This window comes from Vanessa cardui, chromosome 15, assembly GCF_905220365.1.
Source record: "Vanessa cardui chromosome 15, ilVanCard2.1, whole genome shotgun sequence".
Taxonomy (NCBI): domain Eukaryota; kingdom Metazoa; phylum Arthropoda; class Insecta; order Lepidoptera; family Nymphalidae; genus Vanessa; species Vanessa cardui.
Window position 1 is genome coordinate 11532875 of NC_061137.1, and position 24626 is coordinate 11557500.

The 24626-nt window shown below is 34.8% G+C and overlaps 3 protein-coding genes and 1 non-coding gene across 4 annotated transcripts in view; all 4 read left to right on the forward strand.

Moving 5' to 3' along the window:
- The first annotated feature begins 2982 nt into the window (after window positions 1-2982).
- Window positions 2983-5619, forward strand: LOC124535915. The gene is made up of 3 exons (XM_047112316.1): window positions 2983-3192; window positions 4247-4453; window positions 5446-5619. Exons 1-3 carry the CDS (start codon window positions 3094-3096, stop codon window positions 5617-5619), a joined length of 480 nt encoding a protein of 159 aa, XP_046968272.1. The 5' UTR covers window positions 2983-3093.
- Window positions 5620-6328: 709 nt separating this feature from the next.
- LOC124535694 lies at window positions 6329-10292 on the forward strand. Its single transcript, XM_047112003.1, has 4 exons — window positions 6329-6575; window positions 8464-8676; window positions 8930-9059; window positions 10135-10292. The coding sequence occupies exons 1-4, from the start codon at window positions 6489-6491 to the stop codon at window positions 10257-10259; spliced, it is 555 nt and encodes a 184-aa protein (XP_046967959.1). The 5' UTR covers window positions 6329-6488; the 3' UTR covers window positions 10260-10292.
- A 772-nt stretch (window positions 10293-11064) lies between these two features.
- The window catches only part of LOC124535597 (symplekin), a 16159-nt gene continuing 2597 nt past the window's right edge, over window positions 11065-24626 (forward strand). The window contains exons 1-11 of the mRNA XM_047111859.1: window positions 11065-11313; window positions 11415-11608; window positions 12133-12328; window positions 12956-13140; window positions 13536-15082; window positions 15438-15677; window positions 16576-16776; window positions 18128-18234; window positions 20323-20428; window positions 23026-23144; window positions 24172-24315. Coding sequence (XP_046967815.1) covers window positions 11266-11313; window positions 11415-11608; window positions 12133-12328; window positions 12956-13140; window positions 13536-15082; window positions 15438-15677; window positions 16576-16776; window positions 18128-18234; window positions 20323-20428; window positions 23026-23144; window positions 24172-24315 — 3087 coding nt within the window. The 5' untranslated portion in view covers window positions 11065-11265. The remainder of the gene's footprint in view (window positions 11314-11414; window positions 11609-12132; window positions 12329-12955; window positions 13141-13535; window positions 15083-15437; window positions 15678-16575; window positions 16777-18127; window positions 18235-20322; window positions 20429-23025; window positions 23145-24171; window positions 24316-24626) is intronic.
- LOC124535956 lies at window positions 19198-19390 on the forward strand. Its single transcript, XR_006966841.1, has one exon. It is a non-coding gene; the product is annotated as a U2 spliceosomal RNA (small nuclear RNA).

Consider the following 24626-nt stretch of genomic DNA (forward strand, 5'->3'; position numbering starts at 1 on the left):
TTTTGCTGGTCTGGAATGCGATACAGTGGACGATATCAAAAACAGGTTGGTGGAAACTGTCCACTCGGTAGAGTCTAAGTTCTTTAGGCCATGCCGTAAAGATAGACCTTAAAAAGTAAGCAATCAAACTCTGAACCTCATGACTGAACAGCGCTTAATGACGCTGCAGTTCTCGGATGACGCGAAGTCATATAGGCAGCTCAATAGACAGATTTGCCAACTCGGCTGGACAGCATTCAGGAAGTTACGCAGCGTCTTCACGTCTAGAATACCTAAGTGTCTTAAGACAAAAGTGTATAAACAGTGTGTGTTGTCGGTGATAACCTTCGGTGCCGAAACCTGGTCTCTGTGGGCCTTTTAAGAAGGCTCAGAGTCACTCAGCGAGCTATGAAGCGGGCTATGCTCGGCGTTTCTCTACGTGATCGAATCAGAAACGAGGAGATCCGTAGACAAACAGAGTTAAATGACGTAGCGAAGCGAGTCAGCGCGCTGAAGTGGCAATGGGCAGGGCACATTGCTCGCAGGACTGATGGCCGATGGGGCAAAAAAGTTCTCGAGTGGAGACCACTTACCGGTAAGCGCAGCGGAGGGAGTTTCCCCGCGAGATCGACCGACGATTTGGTCAAGTCCGCGGGGTATCGATGGATGCAGACCGCTACTCACCGGTCGAGGTGGTAATCATAGGCAGAGGCCTTGTTCAGCAGTGGACGTCTCACGGCTGACCTGATGATGATGACTTATCTTTATTCGATTGAGATGAAATTATGTATACACGTTCAGTTTTGATGTCAAAGTCACATCAAAGTCAAAAACCTTTGTTCAAAATAGAAGTGCTTACATTTTCTTATTGATAGTCAAAAATCTACCACCGGTTCGGAATTTAACACCTCAGATCACAAGAACCGTCGAAAGAAACTCAGCGGGATCTATTTTTTTTTTCAGTATACAAGGACAAACAAATTTTTGTTATTTTAAACAGCCTGGAGGCGATCATCTCATTCCCAAGGTGTGCAGTCAACTAGAAAGTCATTAGTGTTGTAATATCCTTCAGCACACAAAAGCTCTTTAACGATTCTTTTGATTTTTACAATTGAATATTGTTAAACGTTTTCTGGGATCCTATTGTAGAAACGTATACATTGCCCCAAAACTACTACTAGGGTACAAGGTGTAACAAATTTATTCTTGTCCCTAGTATTAATGGATTGTACGTCACAATTTTTGGGAAAATCATTAATTTTTTTTTTCAACGACAAATTGAAAAGCGACAGTCATTATTTTAATTTCTTTTAATTTACATCTTAACGAATCTTTTGGGCCCAGGTTGTAAATTGCTCGAATAGCCCTCTTTTGTAGTACAAAAATGGTATTAATGTCAGCTGCATTACCCCAGAGTAGGATGCCATACAACATAATACTGTGGAAATTACTAAAGCACACAAGGCGAGCCGTATCCACATCAGTCAAAAGTGTAATATTTTATACCGCATAGGCTGCAAAGCTGAGTTTATTTGCCAATTTACTTATATGGGGGCCCTATTGAAGCTTAGAGTCTATGGTTATACCAAGGAACTCAGTTGATTCTAATACATCTAATGCTTCCCTATTTAAAAGTACTTTCGTTTTGACACATCTTACATTGGGTGTAATGAATACATTTTGTTAAATTATTGACACTAAACCAATGTACTATTTTTGAGAGAACATTGTTCACATCGTCAAAAATTAAAAGACGTATTTTTAAAATAAATATTTTAAAAATTAAAGAAGTATCGTCAGCAAACAATACTGTCTCGAGTTTATCACCTAAGAGATGTGGCAGGTCATTTATATAAACAAAAAAGAGAAATGGACCTAGAATTTATCCTTGACGGACCCCTGACAGTAACCTGAGCCCCGGGAGATCTCTTTCTATTTACATCAACCCCTCTGAATCCGATTGAAAGTATTGATTTCATGACAATGTATGGTTAACTGTGTGACGTCATTCTAAATCCAACATGGATTGCAACATCATGCATACACATGATGGCGCACCAATCATTTTTAATACTACTAAAATCATGGTACTGTAAACCAATATGGTGGAGTAAGTTTTTAGTGCCTGGTAATATGACTGCGAGTTTAATTATTAGAAAGTAAAAAATTAATAAAAAGTATTTTTTTATAAATAAACTAGCTTGCTCTAGAAGTAAAAATAATACTAATGCGAATGGAAGAATTTTCTTTTATGAGAAATTTTCAATAGATTAACAAGAAGACGAAAAGATGGAAATCATGTGTTACGTACATATGTATATGTGAATTAAGGAAGTAACTGACGACATGACTAGATAAAAATATGATCAATTAGTGGTAAAAACACAGCAGCTAACCCAATTAAATACGATAACAACGGACCAATTGTTTTGATACATATAATTACACGAGAGATACATTTTAGTTGAAAGATATTTTGATGCGTATAATTATATCCAATAAAGCGCACTGTAGCCGTGTGGTAATTCTGCTCCTTGAAAGGCCTTTGACCAGACAGGACATTCACATGCTTTAAATGTACGCGATGGATAATAAAAAGTGATACCTCTTTGAGATAAAATAAAAAAAAAATTGGAAGTATGTTTTGGTCCTGACCCATAAAATTTAATTAAAAAAAAAGAAAATATTACATATTACAAATAATTTTTATGTAATTTAAACTCAAGAAGTATCAATTCATATATGATTTTAATATTTTAATACACTATGGAATTTGCTTTGTCAAAAGTGACGTAGGTAAATTGCATCACTCATTATAATCTTGTTTACATAATTTTACAACCAATATAAAGACTATAAAGCCACCAATTCTTCTGTTGTGTCTGTCATATATACTTGGCAAATCATTTTATAAAATCACGAAAAATATTAAAACTTAATGGACCTTTTAAATATATAACAGATCAAGAAATGCATAGTTAAATATTAAATTAATCTTTGAAAAACGCGACGGAAATACTTCATATTTGGAAAACTTTTATCTATCATAATTTTTTTATCAATTAAGCCTCGCGTTCAAATATAGGTATATGGTATTGAAATTCTGAATATAAAATGTGTATAAATATCGAAGTGATTCTACCGACTATAGAAAAGTTCTTAATGCTGTATCCTTTGCGATGTGGATGCATATTAATACACTTATGGACCACGGTGAGGCAGCTTTTTTTTATCCTTGTCATAGACATTTTTTTTTATAACTGAAGATTAGATATATACATATATGAATACATTTTAGATATCAGGTACTGTACATTGTTTTATTTTATTTTTTTAAATATATTAATATTACACTGTATTTATTTATTATGCTTATATCTGCTTTGTACACCCCTAACTCGTTCTATATCTGTTTTCCTCTACCTTAAGGTTACCTGGAAGAAATCGCTGTGTTAGCGATAAGGCCGCCTCTTGTACATCTTTCCCAACCGTGTCTATATGTTTTATTTACTGATGTACAATAAAGAGTATTTTGATGTTGATTTGATTTGATTTTTTCATATTGAGGCTAACTTTTTAAAAAGTGTTCTTCACGCTATGACAGTCCCGTGGGTTAGTGACTTGCGGGGCACTAGGTCACCACATCGAGGTGGTGAGGAATGGGCTACCAAGCGACATCGGCCATGGAAGATTATAAAGAATACAAAATTGTTCTAGTTTCAAATAGTCTACCACGGTAGGGCCATAAACTATTGGATTTCTGTCGAGAAATTATCGATAGTAACAGAATTTGATTATATGTGGCATAACTCATATATTTCCTAAGCTTCCTGTATTTGAACTCTTCCGGTCGTGCCAGATTTCCTCTCTCATCGTATTGAGAATACTTTCGACTAAGCTATTAGAGAGTATTCTTAAGTTTGCACAGCCTCGTCACATTTATCCATTACAGTATACCACGTGAGATAAATAAATAAATACTGGACAACTTCACATACATTATTCTCATCCTTGTGTTATGGAAAATCAGAAGTAACGACGGCAACACTAACACCCAGACCCAAGACAACATAGAAAACTAATGAACTTTATGTACATCGACTCAGCCAGGAATCGAAACCGGGATCTCGGAGCGGCGTACCCATGAAAACCGGTGTACACACTACTCGACCACGTAGATCGACGCCTAGATGCCTAATCTCCCTTCATATTTAAACCTACCTATTGGTCAGGACACTAACATCAATATATATTCTCCATGTTACAGTTACGAGCGGGTTTCTGTATGGTATTCTATTCAACGGCAATTTTAGAGGTTTTAATTGGCGCTGAGACTCCGTTCGGCGCATGGCTCGTCACCGAAAAACCCGTCACAGATAAACTATATCTAATTTATTATACGCTTTTAGTGTTGTTGTTAAGTGAGACTGTCTTGCTTATATTTTTGTGGCATTTAGCAATCGGATTACACTGCGTGAGTAAACCCGCTATAAGTATATATTGTGTAGTAGAAAAGAGTAGTATAAGTAGTTAGTAGTAGAGTAGTTGCAATATTTGAACCATATATAAACATAGTTGAAGTCAATAAAGAGCTTTGAAAAATAGTACTAGTATGTGTGTGTGTCCGTAGTGCTCCACTAGTACTCTTTTTTCGACACGTTCTCAGCTGAAGATAACATTGCATTTAGCGGAGATGAGAATGCTGAGAGGAATGTGTGGTGTTACGAGAATAGATACAATAAGGAATGAGTACATAAGAGGAAGTTTGAAAGTGACACCGATAGCCGAGAAGTTATGTGGAAGGCGGCTATCATGGTATGGGCATGTAATGCGGAGGAATGAGGAACATATAGTGAGGAAGGTATATGGCATGGATGTGGATGGATATAGAGGTAGAGGACGACCAAGGAAATGATGGATGGATTGTGTGAAAGACGATATGGTCAGAAATAATGTTACTTGTGAGATGACGTCTGACAGAGAAGTATGAAAGGACATGGATATGCCTCAGGACATGCTGCACCGACCCCAAATAAAATTGGGATAAAGGCAGGAGGATGATGTTCTCAGCTGATGATATGTATATATTTATATAGATGATATCACTAATCATTAGTTTCAATCATTAAAGTAACCTGTAACCTAAATTTAAAATAGTAAATGAAATACACAGTAGCAATCTGTAAATTTTTCACTGTTGGACTAAAGCCCTCTCGCCCTTTGAGGAGATTTGGAGCATTTTCCATCATGCTACTCAAACACGGTGTAGTGGATACATATGTGGCAGAATTTCGTTGAAATTAGACACGTGTAGGTTTTCTCACGATGTTTTCACTCTTTCTCAGCACCGAGCACGAGATTAATTATAACATAAATTAAGCACATGGCTTGAACCCGCAATCATCGGTTAAGATGCACGCGTTCTAACCACTGGGCTATCTCGGCTCTAATCTATAACTTTTTCAGCTCAACTTATACTTGATACAACATTACTTAGTATGTCGTTTCTTGACATGGCTTATTGAAATGGGAGGGCTGTTTATTTTGTGTCTGGCTCATAAACTACTAATAGGATGGTATTTGGGCATTTTGTTCTTTGTTAGTAAGTATTTGGTTTCATTATTTTTAATTACTAAATAAACCAAGACAATGGTAATGTTATTTGAATTACTAAGCGTTTCTTAGTTTGAATGATTCTAGCATTTAGATAATATAAAAAAAACAATGAATATTTAAAAGAAGAAGAAACAAAATTGAAAATTATTGACAACTAGCTTTCGCTCGCGTTTTTGGAGTTTGGTTGTCATGCTCTAGGCAAAATGGCCTATGTCCTTTATTACAGTTCAAATTTGCTTCAATCCAAATTTCATCAAATTCGGTTCAGTCATTTGGTAGTGAAAGAGCGACAGGGTTACTTTCACATGTATAATATTATTATAGAAGTATAGACAATGATATAAATAAATAAATATTCACCGTATAAAAAGTTTTTTACTTAAATTACCTAATTTAAAAAAAGAACCTTCCCAACAATACTCTTATTATGACCTATCAGAGAGAATGACTTGAAATATTTTTCGTTGGATCGAATTATATCTTAATACTATAGATTATCGAATAATTCTTTAGTTCTAGAATTTTATTCTTTCATCGTGGTATACAGTTATTATATCAATCAACTCGAAAATCAATTGGAAGGAACAAAACACATTTGTTAACAATTAATTAACCACATTGTCCTTATGTAAGTACTCAATTGTATATAAATATTCAAGCTAAATAAAACAACAGTAAATATATCAAAAGCGGCGTTGGTCACTCGTTATCTATCCCTTCCTAATCTGATAACAGATAACACTAGAAACCAATGCACGGCTGCATAGCTCATACAAAGTCCTATTTTATTATAACCTTAAAATTAAAAAAAAATACTGTCATTTGTATAGAAAGTAAACAGATTAAAAAAACAGTGTTTTTAGGTTTTTAAAGTGTTGTGATTATTAATAAAGATGGCCTTTGAACTGCCTCGATTGAAGAAATGTTGTTGTTGTTTACCGTTGAGAGTAGGATCACTTGTAATCGGATATCTTTCTACTGTGAGTATTGTTACACTATTGTTTTGTTAAAAAAACTCAATATTGTTATAATAATAGGTGAATCAATTAGGTCATTTTTTATGGGTGTGGTACTATTATGAACCAAAAAAATAGTAATAATGACTACAGGCACAAGGGACATAACATCTCAGTTCCGAAAGTTGATGGCACATTGACGATGTAAGGAATAGTTAATATTTCTTACAGCTTCATTGTCTATGGGTGATTGTGACGACTTACCATCAGGTGGCCCATATGCTCGTCCGCCAACCTATACCATAAAAAAAATGAATCAAGGTAGTAAAACTAGCCTAATGTTAAGATTGTATTCAAATTTAGTAGGAAGTGTATGGAATGTTACAATGCCGTAAAATATAATTAAATATATACATTACAATATACCCAAATATGTTATTAATAAAAAGTAGTTTTCTTCTGTCTTTACATTTATCATGTTTTTGATAAGATAATATATATTTGATAGTACGTCTGAGGTGTTTGTAAGTAGAGTATTGCCCTAACAATAATAAATACCTAATATAATATTAATAAATATACGAGACTAACCAATGATATTCTAATAAACAGATATGTTATATCCATACTAAACAACAGAAAAAAGTGTGCCGCCCCGGGGACCGTTTATTTTAGCTTATTTTTACATTTCGTTAAAAATAAAAAGGATAGCTTGATAAAAACAATAAGTAAAAGGGATAACTAGATGTTTTAATTACGCAAAACGTATTACTACGTAATTATGATGTATTATAACGTATTACTACGTAAGACAACTAAAGGCAAACGTCCCAATTAGGACGTTTTCTAGTCTTCACTTTTTGCGCGTTGATAACATATCTGTTTACTACAACATCATTGCATAAAGTACAATATTATTCGCGGTCTATGTTAAAAAAACTAATTATTATTTTGAACGGACTTGAAACGATAATACCTTATAACACAAAGCTTAATTATGTGTAATAAGAACACGACTTATATCTTAACTCTTGTAAATACGCTAACATTTTCAACAAGCCTGTCCATTTTCTGTTTTATTACTTTAAATGTACGAGTAACATACATACGTTTTATACAAGGCTACAGAAATCCACTGAATTCAGAAAAAAAAATTACATTGAAATTCCTACAGGAACGTACGTTACTAAGAAAGCATTTTTCAAAAATAATCTTATTAAGAGCTGATATTGTTGACGCGTTAAACTACTACAAATACTAAAACGACTACAAGGACTAAAAATCTTTTAAAATGATATTTATATCAAAAAATACTTTAATAAAATCTATAATCCCAATGATATTAAGTAAACGGCTAGTTGAAAATAAGTTAGTACTAGTAACAATATTATAACTTAAGTTCAGAACTATTTCCTCGTACAAAAATAATATGCATAACTCGATTGTTAAATAGGCTATTTGACAATGCGAAAATTAAAGTTAATTATTGTAATCAGTATATATTATGAGTTTAGAAATGGTTATTTACTAAGGAAAGTTGAAAATAATAATTTATTTATTCAAAAATCCATAAATAAAAATTTATTATTTTAAACCTTTGTCTCGTGACACAAAGCGCTCCTGATTGGCCTATTATGAAGTCACTTGACACTTGCTTATTAACTTTACTTGCCTACTATATGTACCACAGATTAAAAAACAGGCAAGTGACGTCCCCATTGCAGCGCCATATTGTCAAAGAACCATTTTCGCGCGCTATTTAAATGTAGAATTTTTAATATTATATTTTTCGGCAAATATGTGTTCCTTAACCTCTACTATGTAATATAAAATAAAATGGATTTTAAAAACCAGTCAAATAGCCGATTACAATGAATACCGTTAATAATTTATGTCTCAATATATATTTCAGGTATTTTCGCTGTTCTCAATAGGTGTTGTGTCCTTTTCACTCTACACGGTAGTAACATTCGTTAAGACACATCAGAACGACCCAGACCCGGAACACACACCTGAAGAATACGAACAAATTTCTAAGAGTCTCTACATAACACATGCGTATATGATAATAGTATATATATACTATTTAATAATAAGCTTGTTTCTTATTACTGGTATTCACATGGTGAGTAAAAATGATAATAAAAATAATTTACAATATTTATAATATAACAACATTGTATGCTAATGTAAAGCTGCATCTAGAGAAAATAAATTAAATACCTTAATAATTTAATACGCATTGGAATCATTACGATGAAACTCAAATAGTTCATTTATATTGTTATTTTTTTGATCGCATTGTATAATTTTGAGATGTTATATTATTTTACATTCACATTTTTTTTTTTATATATATAATCTGTTATTTTTTTCAGAATAAAACGCTCTTTATGAGATATTACTATAATTGCGGTTTGTTCCTGCTAATGCTTGCTCTAGCGAGTGTTGTTGTGTCGACAGTATTTCTACACTTCGTCGCCACTGTATTCCTACTTAAATGGTGTTGTAAGTGTTTTCGTTATCTGTAATCAAAGACAAAGATACTTAGACATAGATAATTTTACTACTTACTAATAATTTGACATATTTCCAACAGTAAGCACGAAAACATTTCATTTTCCCAACTTACAATAATAAATGTTTTTATTATCTGTTAATACTTAATATACTCTGTGTTCAAATTATATGGTTTATAACAAACGGATACTAATTTAAACAATGCCTTAAGCGGTTACGTTTTTCTGATTAAATGAAGACATGGCTTAGTGACAATTGATCGTCGTTCGCAGTTCTCGTTTCACATTGCAAATTTATTGAGACCTTGTATATTATACATATTTTAAACAATATGGCAATCCTACCAGTACTCCGAGTAAAACTTAACAAACTACTCACATAATAAACGTATAAACTGCTCGATAACATTCATAAAGACAAACAATATCTAATAGCCGAAGATCCCGTGATGGTCAACCAATGAAGATTGTAGGAAAGTCAAAACATTGTTACAGATATTTTAATATTGTCATACCTAATTAAAAACTTTCCACTGATACTAGGCACTCTGTATTAAACATTTGTTTTTATTAATTATAATAATATTAATAGGTATACAAAATTATTCTTCTGAAAATGAGATGACATAGAAAGTAGCATCAACAGTATCCACAAAAATCTTCAGGATCTAGTGAATATTTTGGTGCAAATGCAAAATATAATATTATTATGCTGACAAAGTGGTTTACCGTAATTCCATTTTATTGCATTTCATCCGAGCTCTCTCTCTGCGTTTCGAGTGTTAGCACTTTTTCAAATAGACAAAAAAATATGTTTTACGGCATGCTTATAATACTTTCTCACACATTATGACATTTATTTTGAAGACTTCTTGTCCTTTTTTATGTACCGTTTATTCATAAGTTTATATGAGATGATTGTGTGGTGTTGTTCGGTTATCTAAAAAGGAAAAAATATCATTCCGATCGTACGCAATTCTGAAATACACTTACACTACAATTTTGTACCCAAAATTGTAAATGTAAAGTTATACTAGAATCTGACCTACAATATTCTTTTTCAGTGATCATTTTCTACTGTCTTCTAGTGGTACGAAGCACATATTTAGAGATCGAGGAAAAGAATAATCCGAGAAATTTCGAAATGCAGAATCTATACATTCCATACAGAGCCCCGCTTCTATTATAATACTTTTTATACTTTTATTTAATAAAAATCAGTATTTAGTTTGATAATTAGATTATATTTTTACAAAATAATAAAGTTTATGTTTTTTCACGTGTTTTTATAATTTAGTACCCTTGTTTTGCCATAATTTACCTGCCGCAAAGATTTTAATAAAATGTTTAGGTAACACTTCTACAAGGTGGTACATTTTGTAATTTACTTATACTAATTATAAATTATTTTAAAAAATGAGAGAAATTAATATGGGACTTTTCACATGAAAAAATATAACTAAGACTGGTAATGTCACGCTGCATTGAGAAGGACATGGGCTTACATGGTCTTTCCTGTCTTAAAAGTTCCGGAAGGTTCCGGTAAACTTACAGGTTTTATAACAATAATATAAATGAGTTATAAATTTAATATTAAAACTTACCAATGTGATTAACTAATGATTTTAATACAATAGACAGTTATACAAAAATAATTAAAATGATAAATATATAACGCATTCATTTACGATTTTTGTAATGCATGTAACTTAAAGAGCACATAACATAACATTAACATTATGAGAATAAATATAAAAAAGAACACTACAAATTTAAATAAAATGTATTGTTATAATTTAACATATTTTTGAGCAAATATAATTATCAGATAAATATAATGTAATTATAATATTTTTGAGCGTGACTTTGTGTGCAATGGTAACTTTTTACGTTTTCTTTTCTTTATCTGTGTAGATTATAAGCAGGACAATTCTAACACGTACACGAGTGACAAGTGACATATTCGTATAATTCGAATCTCTCTTTCAAACCTATATCAAATTGCGTTACAGGTTTCACCTCTCTCTCTTATACTCGTTTAAGCATAACTCTAATTCGATTTAGTTAGGTTATACTTTGAACTATAACTGTGATGTACGTGCTTACATATTCGCAAATTGTTTTTAGTTAATATTTTAATACGTATTATTATGGTAATTAAATGATATAAACACTATATAAGACAATTCTAAAAAATGTCGAGTAAATATCAACCAGGGTCGAATGTTACTCCCCAATCGCAGGTTTGTTTAACAACACGCCGAACATTGCAATAAGTCCATTATTTAAAGAAATATAGAATTTTACTAAACGTTTGTTGTTTCATTTCCCACTTTTATTTCAGCTGGTACAATGGATAAACGAAGCTGGGATGGCCGAGGGCACAAAAAAAGCCAATCTCTTGAGAAAGATTGTAGAGGTTTTGTTGCACCAAGCTCCCCAAATGGTGCCTATTTATATGGAAAATATTTTAAGCTTAGTTAATGATAAATCAACTGACGTAAAGAGACAGGTTGTTGCTTTTATTGAGGAGTTGAGGTAAGGTTAAGAATAACTTATTGGACAACGAATATTGTAATAATTTATAGGACAAATCTTTTAGATATTAAACCCGTCTGGGTACATACATCTTAATATATACTACCATTAAACAGGAATACTTTGTATTGTTGAGTTCTGGCTTGATTGAAAATGAGCCAGTGTAACTACAGGCACAGCAGACATAATAACTTAGTACCCAAGATCGGTGGAATGTAATGAATGATAAACATTTCATCATTGGTGGACAATGTCTATAGGTGGTTATCACCACTTATGATCAGGTTAACAGATAATTAATAAGAAATATATATTTTTGTGTATATAAACTAAATGGTACCCTCAATATGTACTGGATAATATATATTTATGTATATAATGTATATACACTTGTGGAACCCTTAACAGTTACAAGTTGTCACTTAAATTTATTAAAGGTAATTGTAGATATACTCTTAAAATTACAACCCATTGTAAAAATTAAATTCAATTTATGTATATCTGTTATGCAAATTTATTTCCAGTAATGCATTCCCGCACCTCCTGCCCAAGATAATCAGTCAACTCCAATTACTAGTAATTGACTCTGTGATAGCTGTGCAGAAGAGAGCAATCCAGGCAGCGAGCATTGTATACAGGAATGTTTTATTATGGATTTGCAAAGAAAGCGCAGAGGTTTCGGAAATGCAGTATGTGTGGGAGCATCTCACAGAATTAAAGGTATACTATTGGAAGTTTCATAGCCTATATATAACATTAATTTACAAAAAAACCACCAGGGAACAAATCAAATCAAAATAAACTTTATTCATGTAGGCTTTTGCAAGCACTTTTGAATTGTCATTTTACAATGAAGTGAAGCTACCACTGGTTCGGAAAGTAGATTCTACCGAGAAGAACCGGCAAGAAACTCAATAGTTACTCTTTTTTAACATTTAAAAAATACAAAGTCATGTTAGTCAAATACAATTATTTAAATTAATATATCCTGCTTGGAAGTCAACAGGATTAACCTAGATGAAAGATCGATCAGTGATTCTTTTTTAATTACTTAATATAGATAGACTGGCAAAGGTAATAATCTAATCTGCCTATACATATTGGTGCTATAAAAATATTATTGTCCCTCGTCATAATTAATGCAAATATAAAAATTGGTATGAGTCATACACTATATAGAACAACTTGGATCTTCACTATTCCTGTATTTACTCAGTTTTTAAATACAACACTAGTATTTATTTTTATTTAGTGATTCAATATGAGTTGTGTGAATGGTATGAACAAAACCTACAATCGTTCAAATTATCAGACACTATTATTATTTAATTTCACCTACTTTTTCAGCTCCTTATTCTAAACATGATAGATAGTGATAATGAAGGTATCAGAACTCACTCAATTAAGTTCCTAGAAGAAGTGGTTCTCCTCCAGAGTTCAAATCCAGATGACTCTACTGAAGATTTTAGACTGGAGAATTTACCTACTCACTTGCCGTTCTTGAAAAGGAATGCGATGGAGGAAGAATCAGAGTAAGTAACTTTGTAATTAAAATTAAACATTAACAGCAAAGAATTATTTATTTAATTAAAAAATTTCCTTTGATAATAAATTTTTAATTTACTCAATTATACAATTATATGATATAATATACATAAAAAGAAAATAAATCTGTTTGTCTGTAACTGTTTCACAACCTAATCACAGAACTGAATTTGTTGAATATATTATAACTTTTTTTATACTTAACACTTAATGACTACTCCTCAAACAAGCAAAAGCGAGATCATTATAAAATAATAAATCTATTTCCTTAATGATAATATTTTAATATATTTAAATGTTCAGTGTCATTCGTAAACTAAAGCATAATAATAATTATATTATACCTAAAATATCTCTAATGTAAACTATTCTTCAATTACAGTCATATTTTTCAACTACTCCTCAAGTTTCATAACTCTCAGCACATTTCAAGTGTGAATCTGATGGCTTGTATGACAACGCTATGCTTAGTCGCAAAATTAAGACCTAAATACCTATCAAGTGTAGTCCAAGCTTTAGGCGACCTACACACTACACTACCACCGACGTTGTCACAATCACAAGTCAATTCAGTACGGAAACATTTGAAAATGCAAATATTAGTATTGGTCAAACATCCATCTTCGGTCGAAATGATGCCCCAACTGATGCAGTTGCTGTCAGACATCGGGATGACACCGCAGGAAATAAACAAGGCTGTGCCTAAAGAGAGAAGGAATAAACGATTGGGTGAAATAAAGAATGGTGATACACCAGCCAAGCGGTTCAGAATCGATTCCCCCCAAAGTACTGCTGGTAGTGATAGTAACAGCAACAGTCGGAGCGATTTCAACATCTACGACGAAGATAATACTCAGCCGATTATAACTAAAGCAACAGCAACTGAGGACTCCATATTTGAAGGTCTGAACAACGTAGATAATGTCGTCAATCTCGTTATGTCGACGTTAAGTAACAATTTACCAAGCGAAATGACTAGTCATTTCGCGTCCACGTACAAACCCATCCCAAATTCGGGTACTAAAGTCCAAAAACGCGCATTAGCGAAAATGTTGCTAGCTGTAATAAAGGACGAAGCTCCTGCCCCAGTGATGCCGCCTCTATTGTCAGATTTCGGAACTAAAATTCCACTATTGAGAGAGGACGACGAAAAAATAACTCTTAAGAACGCAGTGGCAAAACTACAGGAATCTACGAAAGATAAACAAATAGAGAACGCTGTTTCGAAATTGATGGAGGAAACGAGACAGGAACATTTGAAAGAAGAGGAGAGAAAAGCTAAGGATAAAGAGAAGTTGGTACCTCCACCGACGCCGACCGTTCCTAAGCTTAAACAAAGAGTGAAATTATTAAAACTGCAAGAAATAACACGACCGATACCTAAGGAAGTCAAAAGTAAATTAATGATACAAGCTGTCGAAAGAATTCTGAGAGCGGAAAAGGAGAGCGCCATTGGTGGTGCTGCTCAGATTCGCGCGAAATTTATAACGATATTCGCATCAAGCTATACATCAGATATCAGGGAATTAGTGCTGAATTATATCCTAGAAGATCCTTTGAACAGAATGGACTTGGCGTTATCGTGGCTATACGAGGAGTATGCGTTCATGCAAGGCTTCAACCGACACCCTGTGACGTTACAGCCTAAAGTTCACGAGAAACATGATGACAATTACAATCAGCTGCTCTGTGCCCTAGTTACTCAGATATCGGAGAGGGGGGATCCGATAATGGAGGCCAGCAAGGATGTCCTCCTACGGAAAGTGTACATGGAAGCTCCGGTGATAACGGACGAAGCTATTGACTATCTAAAACATTTGATCACGGAAAATAAATCGTCGACTTTAGCACTGGAATTGTTGGAAGAATTGTGTATAATGCGGCCTCCGAGGTCCCACAAATACGTCGCGGCTTTGGTAGGCAACGTATGTAAGTATACAGAGAGGCTATCTTCTATCTATATATATACAATAAAATTGGAGTGTCTGTAATATTAAAATAGCCCTTTTTACGCAAGGCATATGTATACACGGTACCCGGTATACCAAACTAACATTTTTTTTACAACTTTTGTCTGTCTGTTTGTTCCGGCTAATCTCAAGAACGGTTGGACCGATTTTGACGGGACTTTAGGAGTAGACTAAGTTGAGTTTTGAGTTACTCCAACTTAGGCTACAGTGTTTTTTTTAAATTCAAATGCATACAAGGTCGCGGGCACAGCTAGAGTAAAAGTATATAATAATATGGTAGTTGTTAAATGTAATTGTTTTTTATAATTTTTCAGTGAGTGAAAACGAAGAAATACGTGACATAACGTTAAAATCGTGTGTGAAAATCTATAAGCAATGCACAGAGTCAGCGAAGAAAGTGATCGAGAAAAATGCCCTTCTGTATCTCGGATTCATATCTCTTTCGACGCCCCCGCAAGAATTGTTCGGGAACAGATACATTAACAGACCCTGGACGGACGATCTGTACAGAATGTGTCTCAATCTTGTAATGGCACTGTTTCCAGAAAAAGAAGGTAATATTGACTTTACTATGGGCCTAACAATACATCTTGTAGATATACAGTACAAAATGTTAAAGAAGTCTTCACACACTGACGACCTTTTGTTTTTGTAAAAAAAATTATTCAAGATGCCATTTCTATTTCGAATATCAAATCAAATCAAAATGAACTTTATTCATCAAATAGCCTTTTACAAACGATTTGAATTTACGAAACGGCAAAGTTAAAAATGTCTGCGGATTTTTATTATTTTTTAATAGACATCTACAAGTTGATTTGTTACTAGTTTATTTCGGTTAGCTCCAGGGCCGTATTTAGGGGAGGGCAACCGGGGCAACTGTTAACAAAAAAAAAGTTAACAAATACCGAGATATAGTCAAATTATAATAATGTTATTATTTAATATTTTAAAAGTTACTGATACAAGTAAATAAATCATAGCTATACTGATTGAAATAAAAAAAGTAATTAATTCATGATAATATAATTATATATTATAATTATGAGCTGAGATGGCCCAGTGGTTAGAACGCGTGCATCTTAACTGATGATTGCGGGTTCAAACCCAGGCAAGCACCACTATATATATGTGCTTAATTGTGTTTATAATTCATCTCGTGCTCGGCGGTGAAGGAAAACATCGTGAGGGAACCTGCATGTGTCTAATTTCATCGAAATTCTGTCACATGTGCATTCCACCAACCCGCACTGGAACAGCGTGGTGGAATATGTTCCAATCACTCTCCTTAATGGAAGAGGAGGCCTTATCTCAGCAGTGGGAAATTTACAGGCTGTTACTTTACTTTTTTTACTTTAATATAATGATTAGGTTGTTCACGCTTCTGTTTGTCTAGGGCCCGGGGGCCTTTAAATCTGGCTCTGGTTAGCTCATTAGCTGGTCTCCTTTCAGAGCTTATAATGGAGATCGCGCGCGTGTACGGGTGCGCGGGGGCGGAGGCCAAGCGCTGCGTGCTGCGCCAGTTGGAGGGCCCGCTGCGCGCCGCGCTGGCGCCCGCCGGGCTTCGCCCCGCCTTCAGCGCGCTGCTGCACGACTGCCCGCGCGGCGCCGAGACGCTGCTGACGCGCCTCGTGCACATCCTCACCGACAAGGGTGCGTCGCGCCTCTGGACCACCTCTCGTCACCACGAAAAGTCCCATACTGCTTCAAAGTCCCATACTGCTTCAAAGTCCCATACTGCTTCAAAGTCCCATACTGCTTCAAAAAGCTCGAACACAGCTTAACGATAAACGAATGATGACAGTATAAACGAATATATCGAACTTTTGGGGTACCCTAAGTATTTGGAGTGGTGGTCTAGGCCCCTGCATATTTTTTTGGAAGAGTTGATTCCCTAATTTTTTTTATTAAAAAAATACAATGTTATGTTATCGTATTGTAAGAGAGACCATCTCCCGGCCCTGTTACGCATCGTAACGTTTTACGGGACATCCCTCCCCTAAATTGCGTTAACGCCGTATAGTACGACACAAATTAGATGTAGCATCGGAAAATGCAACGGAATGAAAATAAAACCAATTTCTGCCGATTTACACAACCAATAGAAATAGCTCCCTATCGCGCCATTCGACGCTATTCGTCGCTATAGATTCACGCGTCAGAGAGAGCAAGTGCATTGTAAATCGATGCGTCAAATTGACGAATATATTAGGTCATATGATATTATAAGTTATTACGTTCGTGCAAAGATCATATTCGCGTGAGAAATAAATATTGATAATTTGGGATAGCGTACTCAATTCGGATGTGATCGGTTTTACGAATTTAGCCGATGCGACATCTAATTTGTGTCGTATAGACCGCGTCGTGTAAAAAGAACGCTGGAAGAAAGCGGAGGGGGTGTGCTTGCGCATGTGTACTATCGAGTAAGAAAGTACTAGGCATATTGTTTATTTTTAAAGTAGCCTCGCTCGCGGGTTTACAAATTAAATTTTGATAGGCACACCATAGGCAGGCTTTGTTCAGTTCTTTTATTTTTGCTGCTAGTTAGAAAGACAGTAAGAAATTCCGAATCTTTTGAACCTTTTAATATTTAGATTCGAACCATTTTGTGCCAATCTATAAAACGGACCACCATTTTGTAGATTGTTATAAATTATTATCAACTGCATTAATATCATCCTCTCTCTTCATAAAACAATTTACGTCATAAATATTATTTCTATCTTTCCTATGTAAAACCATTTCGTAATAAAAACTTTTTTGCGTGATGGTATTTTGTGAACAAACGTAACGTGGACACAGCGTGGATAGCAAAGGGCGACTGACGAGCCAATAGCGCACCGGCAAGCATGCGGCGCTTGACCCGCCGCACCTCATACCACCAAATAGACCGATAAATAGTCTAGTGCGCAGGTTGACTGCTAGCGTTCTTTTTACATGACGCGAGCTATACTATACTTGACCAAAGGCGATACTGACATTCGATTTGTGCGCTCCGCAGCGGCGCCGAGTGCGGAGTTGGTGCGGCGCGTGCGCGAGCTGTACGCCACGCGCGTGTCCGACGTGCGCTTCCTCATACCCGTGCTCAACGGACTCTCCAAGAAGGAGGTGAGTCGACCTCTTTTCGTTGGGATATAATCTTGCTACTTTTTTAACTGCCTCGTCCATCAAGTGTATAACTCAAAGCACAAAGATTCCGGGTTAAGACTAATACAAATTAATAGTAATAGATTTATAAAAGTAACAAGCGTCCCGCCCTGGCTTCGCAGGAGGAAACAATAGCAATACTGATGCTAAATGTACTACAGAATTTGTTTATTTATGACATCACATTAGAAACTTCTAAAATTGCAGATTTTTTCTTATTTCTTCACTGTACTGTCCATGCATTATATACAAACCCTTCCTCTCGATTCACGAAAAAACATATTAATATCCGTTGCGTAGTTTTAAAAATTTAAGACTACATAGGGATGTAGGAACGGAGAAAGCGATTTTCTTTTATTGGTTTAACATCCCAGTGCCACCAGACGTCACGTATTTTCTGATGAATGAAATGTGGACGATTAAGTAGTGTTATTATTTACTAATGACGCATGCTTACCTATGCTAGGTTGCTTAGACGGCCAATTTTCAGGTATCAGGTAATCAAGGTACGTAAAAACATTACTTACCTCACGTAAATTCTCCAAGCTGATTTTTACGTATATTTTAGGCAATATCCTTAAAAATGAGCCGTTTTGCTTTGCAGACGCTTTAAAGCTCCCAAAATAATTACTTAACTTCACGTAAATTCTGATGCTCCATTTTTATATATGTCCGTACCTGCTGGTAAGCATGCGTTGTTAGTAAATACTAAGACTACTTAATCGTCCACATTTCCGTCGTCAGAAATTACGTGACGTCTGGCTGGGATCTTACGCTAAATACTATGTATTAATGACGATATCAATTCGAAATAGTTCTATAGTCATGTCATAGATGGCGCTGTATCATTTCGTCAATATCCTACATCGCGCTGTCTAGATTCTCTCGCGTCGAATGACCTCCCTCAGTTGAGTTGGGTACGGCATCGCTTCTCGGCCTTTTGGCTAAGATCAAAGTGTAGTATCTGTTCTTTTCAGCTTAATATCTGAAAGTTCCCGCACTGCGGGACCAGTATATTAAACTGATTTTTGTAAATCGACGGGATGTTCGGGGCTCGCTCCACTCCCGTCACCGGTCGGCCCGGCATTGCAGTGCCGCCGGGAACGGCCCACATAATAAACCATTATTGTAGATACATTCATTTTTATATTAAAATAATAACTCTCTGAATTAATTCATTGAATAGATGAGAATAATTTACAACAATTTAAATAAAAAGTCATGAACGAAGGTGATATGCAATTATGCACTGATACTTATTTTCTTTACATAAATATTTTATTCATTTTTAATTTATTTTTTAATGATTATACTTGAACCGATGTAAAAGTTTTTGCTTGCTGCTCATTTGTTTAAGGAATGTTCTCACAAAAGCACTTTTAAATACATGCTACAGCGTTGAATTATTTCTAAAGCTACCACGCTTAGCTGCGGAATAAAGTTTCTACCGAGAAGGCACTTACTTAATATTATAATTACAAAATATGTCAATAAAGTACAATTAAACTTATACATATATATCCTGCCTAAAAATGAACAAATTCTATGGCCACGCTTTTTTTATTCATATTTTTAAGTTTATCACAAAACACTATATAGAGATTTGTGTGTAAATCAAAAAACATACAGGAATTTAAATATTAGCAAAAAAAGAATATAAATATTTGTGACCGACGCTATTTATTTCTATGATCTATTTTTTAATTATATTTATATCAAGTGTCGTTCGAGATGATGAGTGCCAGGATTCTAAAATCTCTACATCCAAACCGCTAAAGAATTAAAAGTTATGGTAGTGTTATGGTAACGCGCATACATACATAAAACTCGAAGACAATACACCACTTTTTGGACTTTCTTGAGTGTAAAAGTGCTATCATTAAATTATTTTTTTATAATTAATAAATAGTTTAAAAAGCTTAACATCCCAACATCTTGAGGTTAAATAACCCAAACCAATAAATTGACTTGACTAATAGGATTTTGAAACATGAAATTACCATTGAAATTAACATTTTTTTTTAGATATATATTTTTTATAATTTGCAGATCTTAGCTGCTCTACCGAAATTGATAAAGTTAAATCCAGCCGTTGTAAAAGAGGTTTTCAACAAGCTACTCGGATTGCAGAACCCTAACAATGAACAATTGCCAGGTAACCAGAGTTATGGATTTTTTATTAACTCAAGTCTTTTATTAAGGCTTCCATGTACAGTAGTTTCTCCATCTGCAGTATATTAAGTATAAAAAGCTAAAAAATCTTTATGACCTTGAAATATTTCAAACTCGAAAAAAGTATAATATCCTTTAAATTGACCTAAATGTCATAAAATAATGAACGAAATCGATTCAATTTTGATTACTGGATTTCATTCTTGTGGTTAGGAAAGGTTGAATATATCCACGGCCGCTTAATTTTTAAAATAAATGTATCATTATATAGTATAAAACAAAGTTACCGCTGTCTGTCTCTATGTATGGTTAGGTCTTTAAAATTACTCAGCGGTTTTTTAACAAGTTTATTTAATAGATAGATTGATTCAAGTGGAATTTTATATGTATAATACATGTACAATATAGCTGCTAATGGTTGTGGCTTTATTTTTAAAGCCGGCCACCTACCTGACGCTAACCCTCCTTGGGAATATTCGTGGTGGTTTACCCGCCACCGTGCGGGTAGCCCAAAGTGCAGGTGATATGCACTGGGCCCTAATATGTACCCTTAGTCGCCTCTTACGACACCCACGGGTTGAGTTGAGGAGGTCCTATTCTAGTCCGGGACCACACGGACAGGATTAACACAGGATGGATGAAATGGTGGCAGGTTACGGGTATAATCTGTGACCCCCGTATTCCTTTTAAACTTAAGGGAAAGATCTATAAGACCATGATCAGACCTGCTGTCCTATATGGATCAGAGTGTTGGGCTACAAAAGGGATGACTGAAAGACAATTGCATGTTGCGGAGATGAGAATGCTGAGAGGAATGTGTGGTGTTACGCGAATGGATAGTAAGGAATGAGTACATAAGAGGAAGTTTGAAAGTGACACCGATAGCCGAGAAGTTATGTGGAAAGCGGCCATCATGGTATGGGCATGTAATGCGGAGGAATGAGGAACATATTGTGAGAAAAGCCTTGAGCATGGATGTGGACGGATATAGAGGTAGAGGACGACCAAGGAAACGATGGATGGATTGTGTGAAAGACGATATGGTTAGATAGAATGTTATTTGTGGGTGTCGTCTGACAGAGAAGTATGGAAGGAGAAGACATGCTGCGCCGACCCCAAATAAAATTGGGATAAGGGCAGGAGGATGATGATGATGACATGTACAATATAGCAGAGGACGACTGAAAAACTATGAACATTGCAAGACATTCAAACGTGCGAAGCCCTAGTATCCGTAAATAAATATGTATGTAAAATATGATATGTTAATAATAGGTTGGGGAAAAAGTTTCTTCGTATTTTATATGAAAATTGAAAAAGTTTTTTTTATAGTTTATTTACATTTGACTAAAGTATGTAGGTGCCATTTTGTTCCATAACTTTTTGCCATCTTGTTGGTAGTGACATGATCCCATTGCTGTAAAAATTTTGGGGCTTCTGATCGAAAAACTGCGACAAGTGGTTTTGGCAGTCCTCTCGTGATGTTAACCTGACACTGCCTAAGGAATTCTTCAGAGACCGAAACAGATGAAAATCTGAAGGTGCAAGGTCAGGACTATATGGATGCATTAATACCTCCCAGCCAAACTCTCGTAATTTTTGTTGAGTGGCTAAAGATGTGTGAGGTCTAGCGTTGTCATGGTGAAAAAATCACACCCCTTCTGTTGATCAATTCTGGCCGCTTTCTCTCAATTTCTTGCTTCAATCTCATCAATTGTTCGCAATACAGTTCTGAATCGATGGTCCTACCGGACGGTAACAGCTCATAATGAATGATGCCCTTCCAATCACACCATACACACAGCATTACCTTGTTGCGAGTTAATCCGGGTTTTGCCACAATCTGTGAAGCTTGACCGGCCTTTGACCACGATCTTTTTCTAACGTTCTTGTCGTATGTGATCCACTTTTCATCACCAGTTATCAGCTTCTTCAAAAATGGTTCGGTTTCATTACGTCGTAATAAAGAATCACAAATGAGTACACGGTTCATTAGGTTTCTTTCAGTGAGTTCATGAGGCACCCATATATCGAGCTTTTTTGTGTACCCAGCTTTATTCAAATGAGTCAAAACCATTTTGTGGTCAATTGCCAGTTCTTCAGCTACATCGTAACTACTAATATGCCGATCTTGCTCCACTTTTTCAAAAATGGCATCAATTTTGTCCGTAACAGGGCGACCAGAGCGAGATGCATCTTTGATATCAAAATTTCCGGCTTGAAAACGCTTAAACCAAACTTGCGCTACTCTCACAGATAATGCATTAGGTCCATAAACATCACAAATTTTTTTCGCGGCTTGAGTTGCATTTTTACCTTTTTTATAGTAAAATTTTAAAATGTATCGAATTTCTTCTTTAGATTCACTCATTTTAACAACAACAAAAACAAATGAAAATCACACAAATTCCTAATTTGAATTTGGAAGTGCCTTCTTTAAAATTAAAACTTTTTAATGATACCAAAACCAGCCAGATACAAATGGTATAGCCAAAGAGATTTTATTACAAGTTCATACATACTATATGCGAAAAGACTTTTTCCCCAACCTAATAATATGTTATCTTTATTAAATTTCAGTGTCACCGGAGGACCTCCTGGTAGCTCTACACTTGATCGACCCCAACAAGGCTGATCTCAAGTACATCATCAAGGCGACCGCACTCTGCTTCGCGGAAAAGAACATTTTCACACACGACGTAAGTTGTTATAGTTAAGTCATAGCTACAATTCAGTCGATCTTTGTTTATTTATTTTTAGACATATTTCTGTAATGATAAATCTAATAAATATGTACATGTATATGTAGTATAAGAAATAATTTAGATATAGACAAATTGACTTGGATTCAAGAATTAGGGCTTTTATTAGGACTTTGTATACTTTTGGGTTAAGGGCCAGTGAGTGTGCAACTACAAATACAGAGAACATAACATCTTAGTTTCCTAGGGAGGTAAGGAATGGTTAATCAAATCAAAATGTACTTCATTTAAGAAGCAATTTTGAATCGTAATTGTACAGAACTGATATTAAAAATAAACCCATCGCCGGAATGTATATTCTACCGAGAAGAACCAGCAAGCAATTCTATCGTTATTCTTTTCTAACATTAGAAATAAAAAGTTATATTGAAATTCTGAAAACTGAAATTCAACAAGTATTATCTCCCCGCTTATTTATCATCTAGTATTGAATAATATACGTTATTTATTATAATATTTCCTACAGTGCCAGTGACTTCAGTTCTTTTTACTTGGTGTTAGGGCTTTGTGCAAGCCCGCCTGGGTAGGTACCACCCACTCATCAGTTATTCTACCGCCAAACAACAGTACTCTGTATTGTTGTGTTCCGATTTGAAGGGTGAGTGAGCCAGTGTAACGACAGGCACAAGGGAGATAACATCTTAGTTCCCAAGGTTAGTGGGGCATTGACGATGTAAGGAATAGTTAATATTTCTTACAGCGTCATTGTCTATGGGTGATGGTGACCACTTACCATCAGGTGGTCCATAAGCTCGTCCGTCAACCTATACCATAAAAAAAAAGAAAAAGTTTTAATCACTTACCATAAAGTACCAAATATATAAACTATAATTAAACTTCGTGAAAAACACTCCTTATATCCATTAAGGCAAACTTGTTTTTATTATGGATACATTTATTAATTTCTGGATTGCTTCGAACATTATTTTATTCTTTCTTTAACTTATATTATAAATAATTACAGGTGTTATCAGCAGTCCTGCAGAGGCTGGCCGAGGAGTCGGAGATACCTGTGCTGATGATGCGGACGGTGCTCCAGGCCCTCACACTGTATCCAAACCTAAGTGGTCTCGCAATTAACATTCTGCAATTACTAATAGAAAGAGAGGTGAGATTCTATCAATATATTAAAGTGGGATGGTAGATGTTGGCCTTTTGAATATTTTTTGCTCCTATTTTAATCCATAGTCTAAGTATAGTAATATATATGAGATTGTATAGTTGGATTGTGTCAGTTTCGTTCTGTATGGTGGCGCAATCGATAGTGAACTAAACGTTGCTGATATTGGGACGCGTTATCAAGATTTTTGATTGAAAGTTTCTTAAAATAAGCTTTATAATTCTTTATAATCACATTAGAAACTTCTAAAATTGCCGGTGTTTCATTGCTAAATTTTCCATGTACTATGTACAAAAATG

Bases quoted from the DNA above. Each gene is read 5' to 3' on its own strand.
- LOC124535694 (XM_047112003.1), top strand. From the start codon at position 6,489: ATGGCCTTTGAACTGCCTCGATTGAAGAAATGTTGTTGTTGTTTACCG. The intron at 6,576-8,463 runs GTGAGTATTGTT...TATATATTTCAG, and splicing joins TAATCGGATATCTTTCTACT to GTATTTTCGCTGTTCTCAAT. The intron at 9,060-10,134 runs GTAAGTGTTTTC...ATTCTTTTTCAG, and splicing joins ATTCCTACTTAAATGGTGTT to TGATCATTTTCTACTGTCTT.
- LOC124535915 (XM_047112316.1), top strand. From the start codon at position 3,094: ATGTGTATAAATATCGAAGTGATTCTACCGACTATAGAAAAGTTCTTA. The intron at 3,193-4,246 runs GTGAGGCAGCTT...TCCATGTTACAG, and splicing joins TAATACACTTATGGACCACG to TTACGAGCGGGTTTCTGTAT. The intron at 4,454-5,445 runs GTGAGTAAACCC...TAACTTTTTCAG, and splicing joins TAGCAATCGGATTACACTGC to CTCAACTTATACTTGATACA.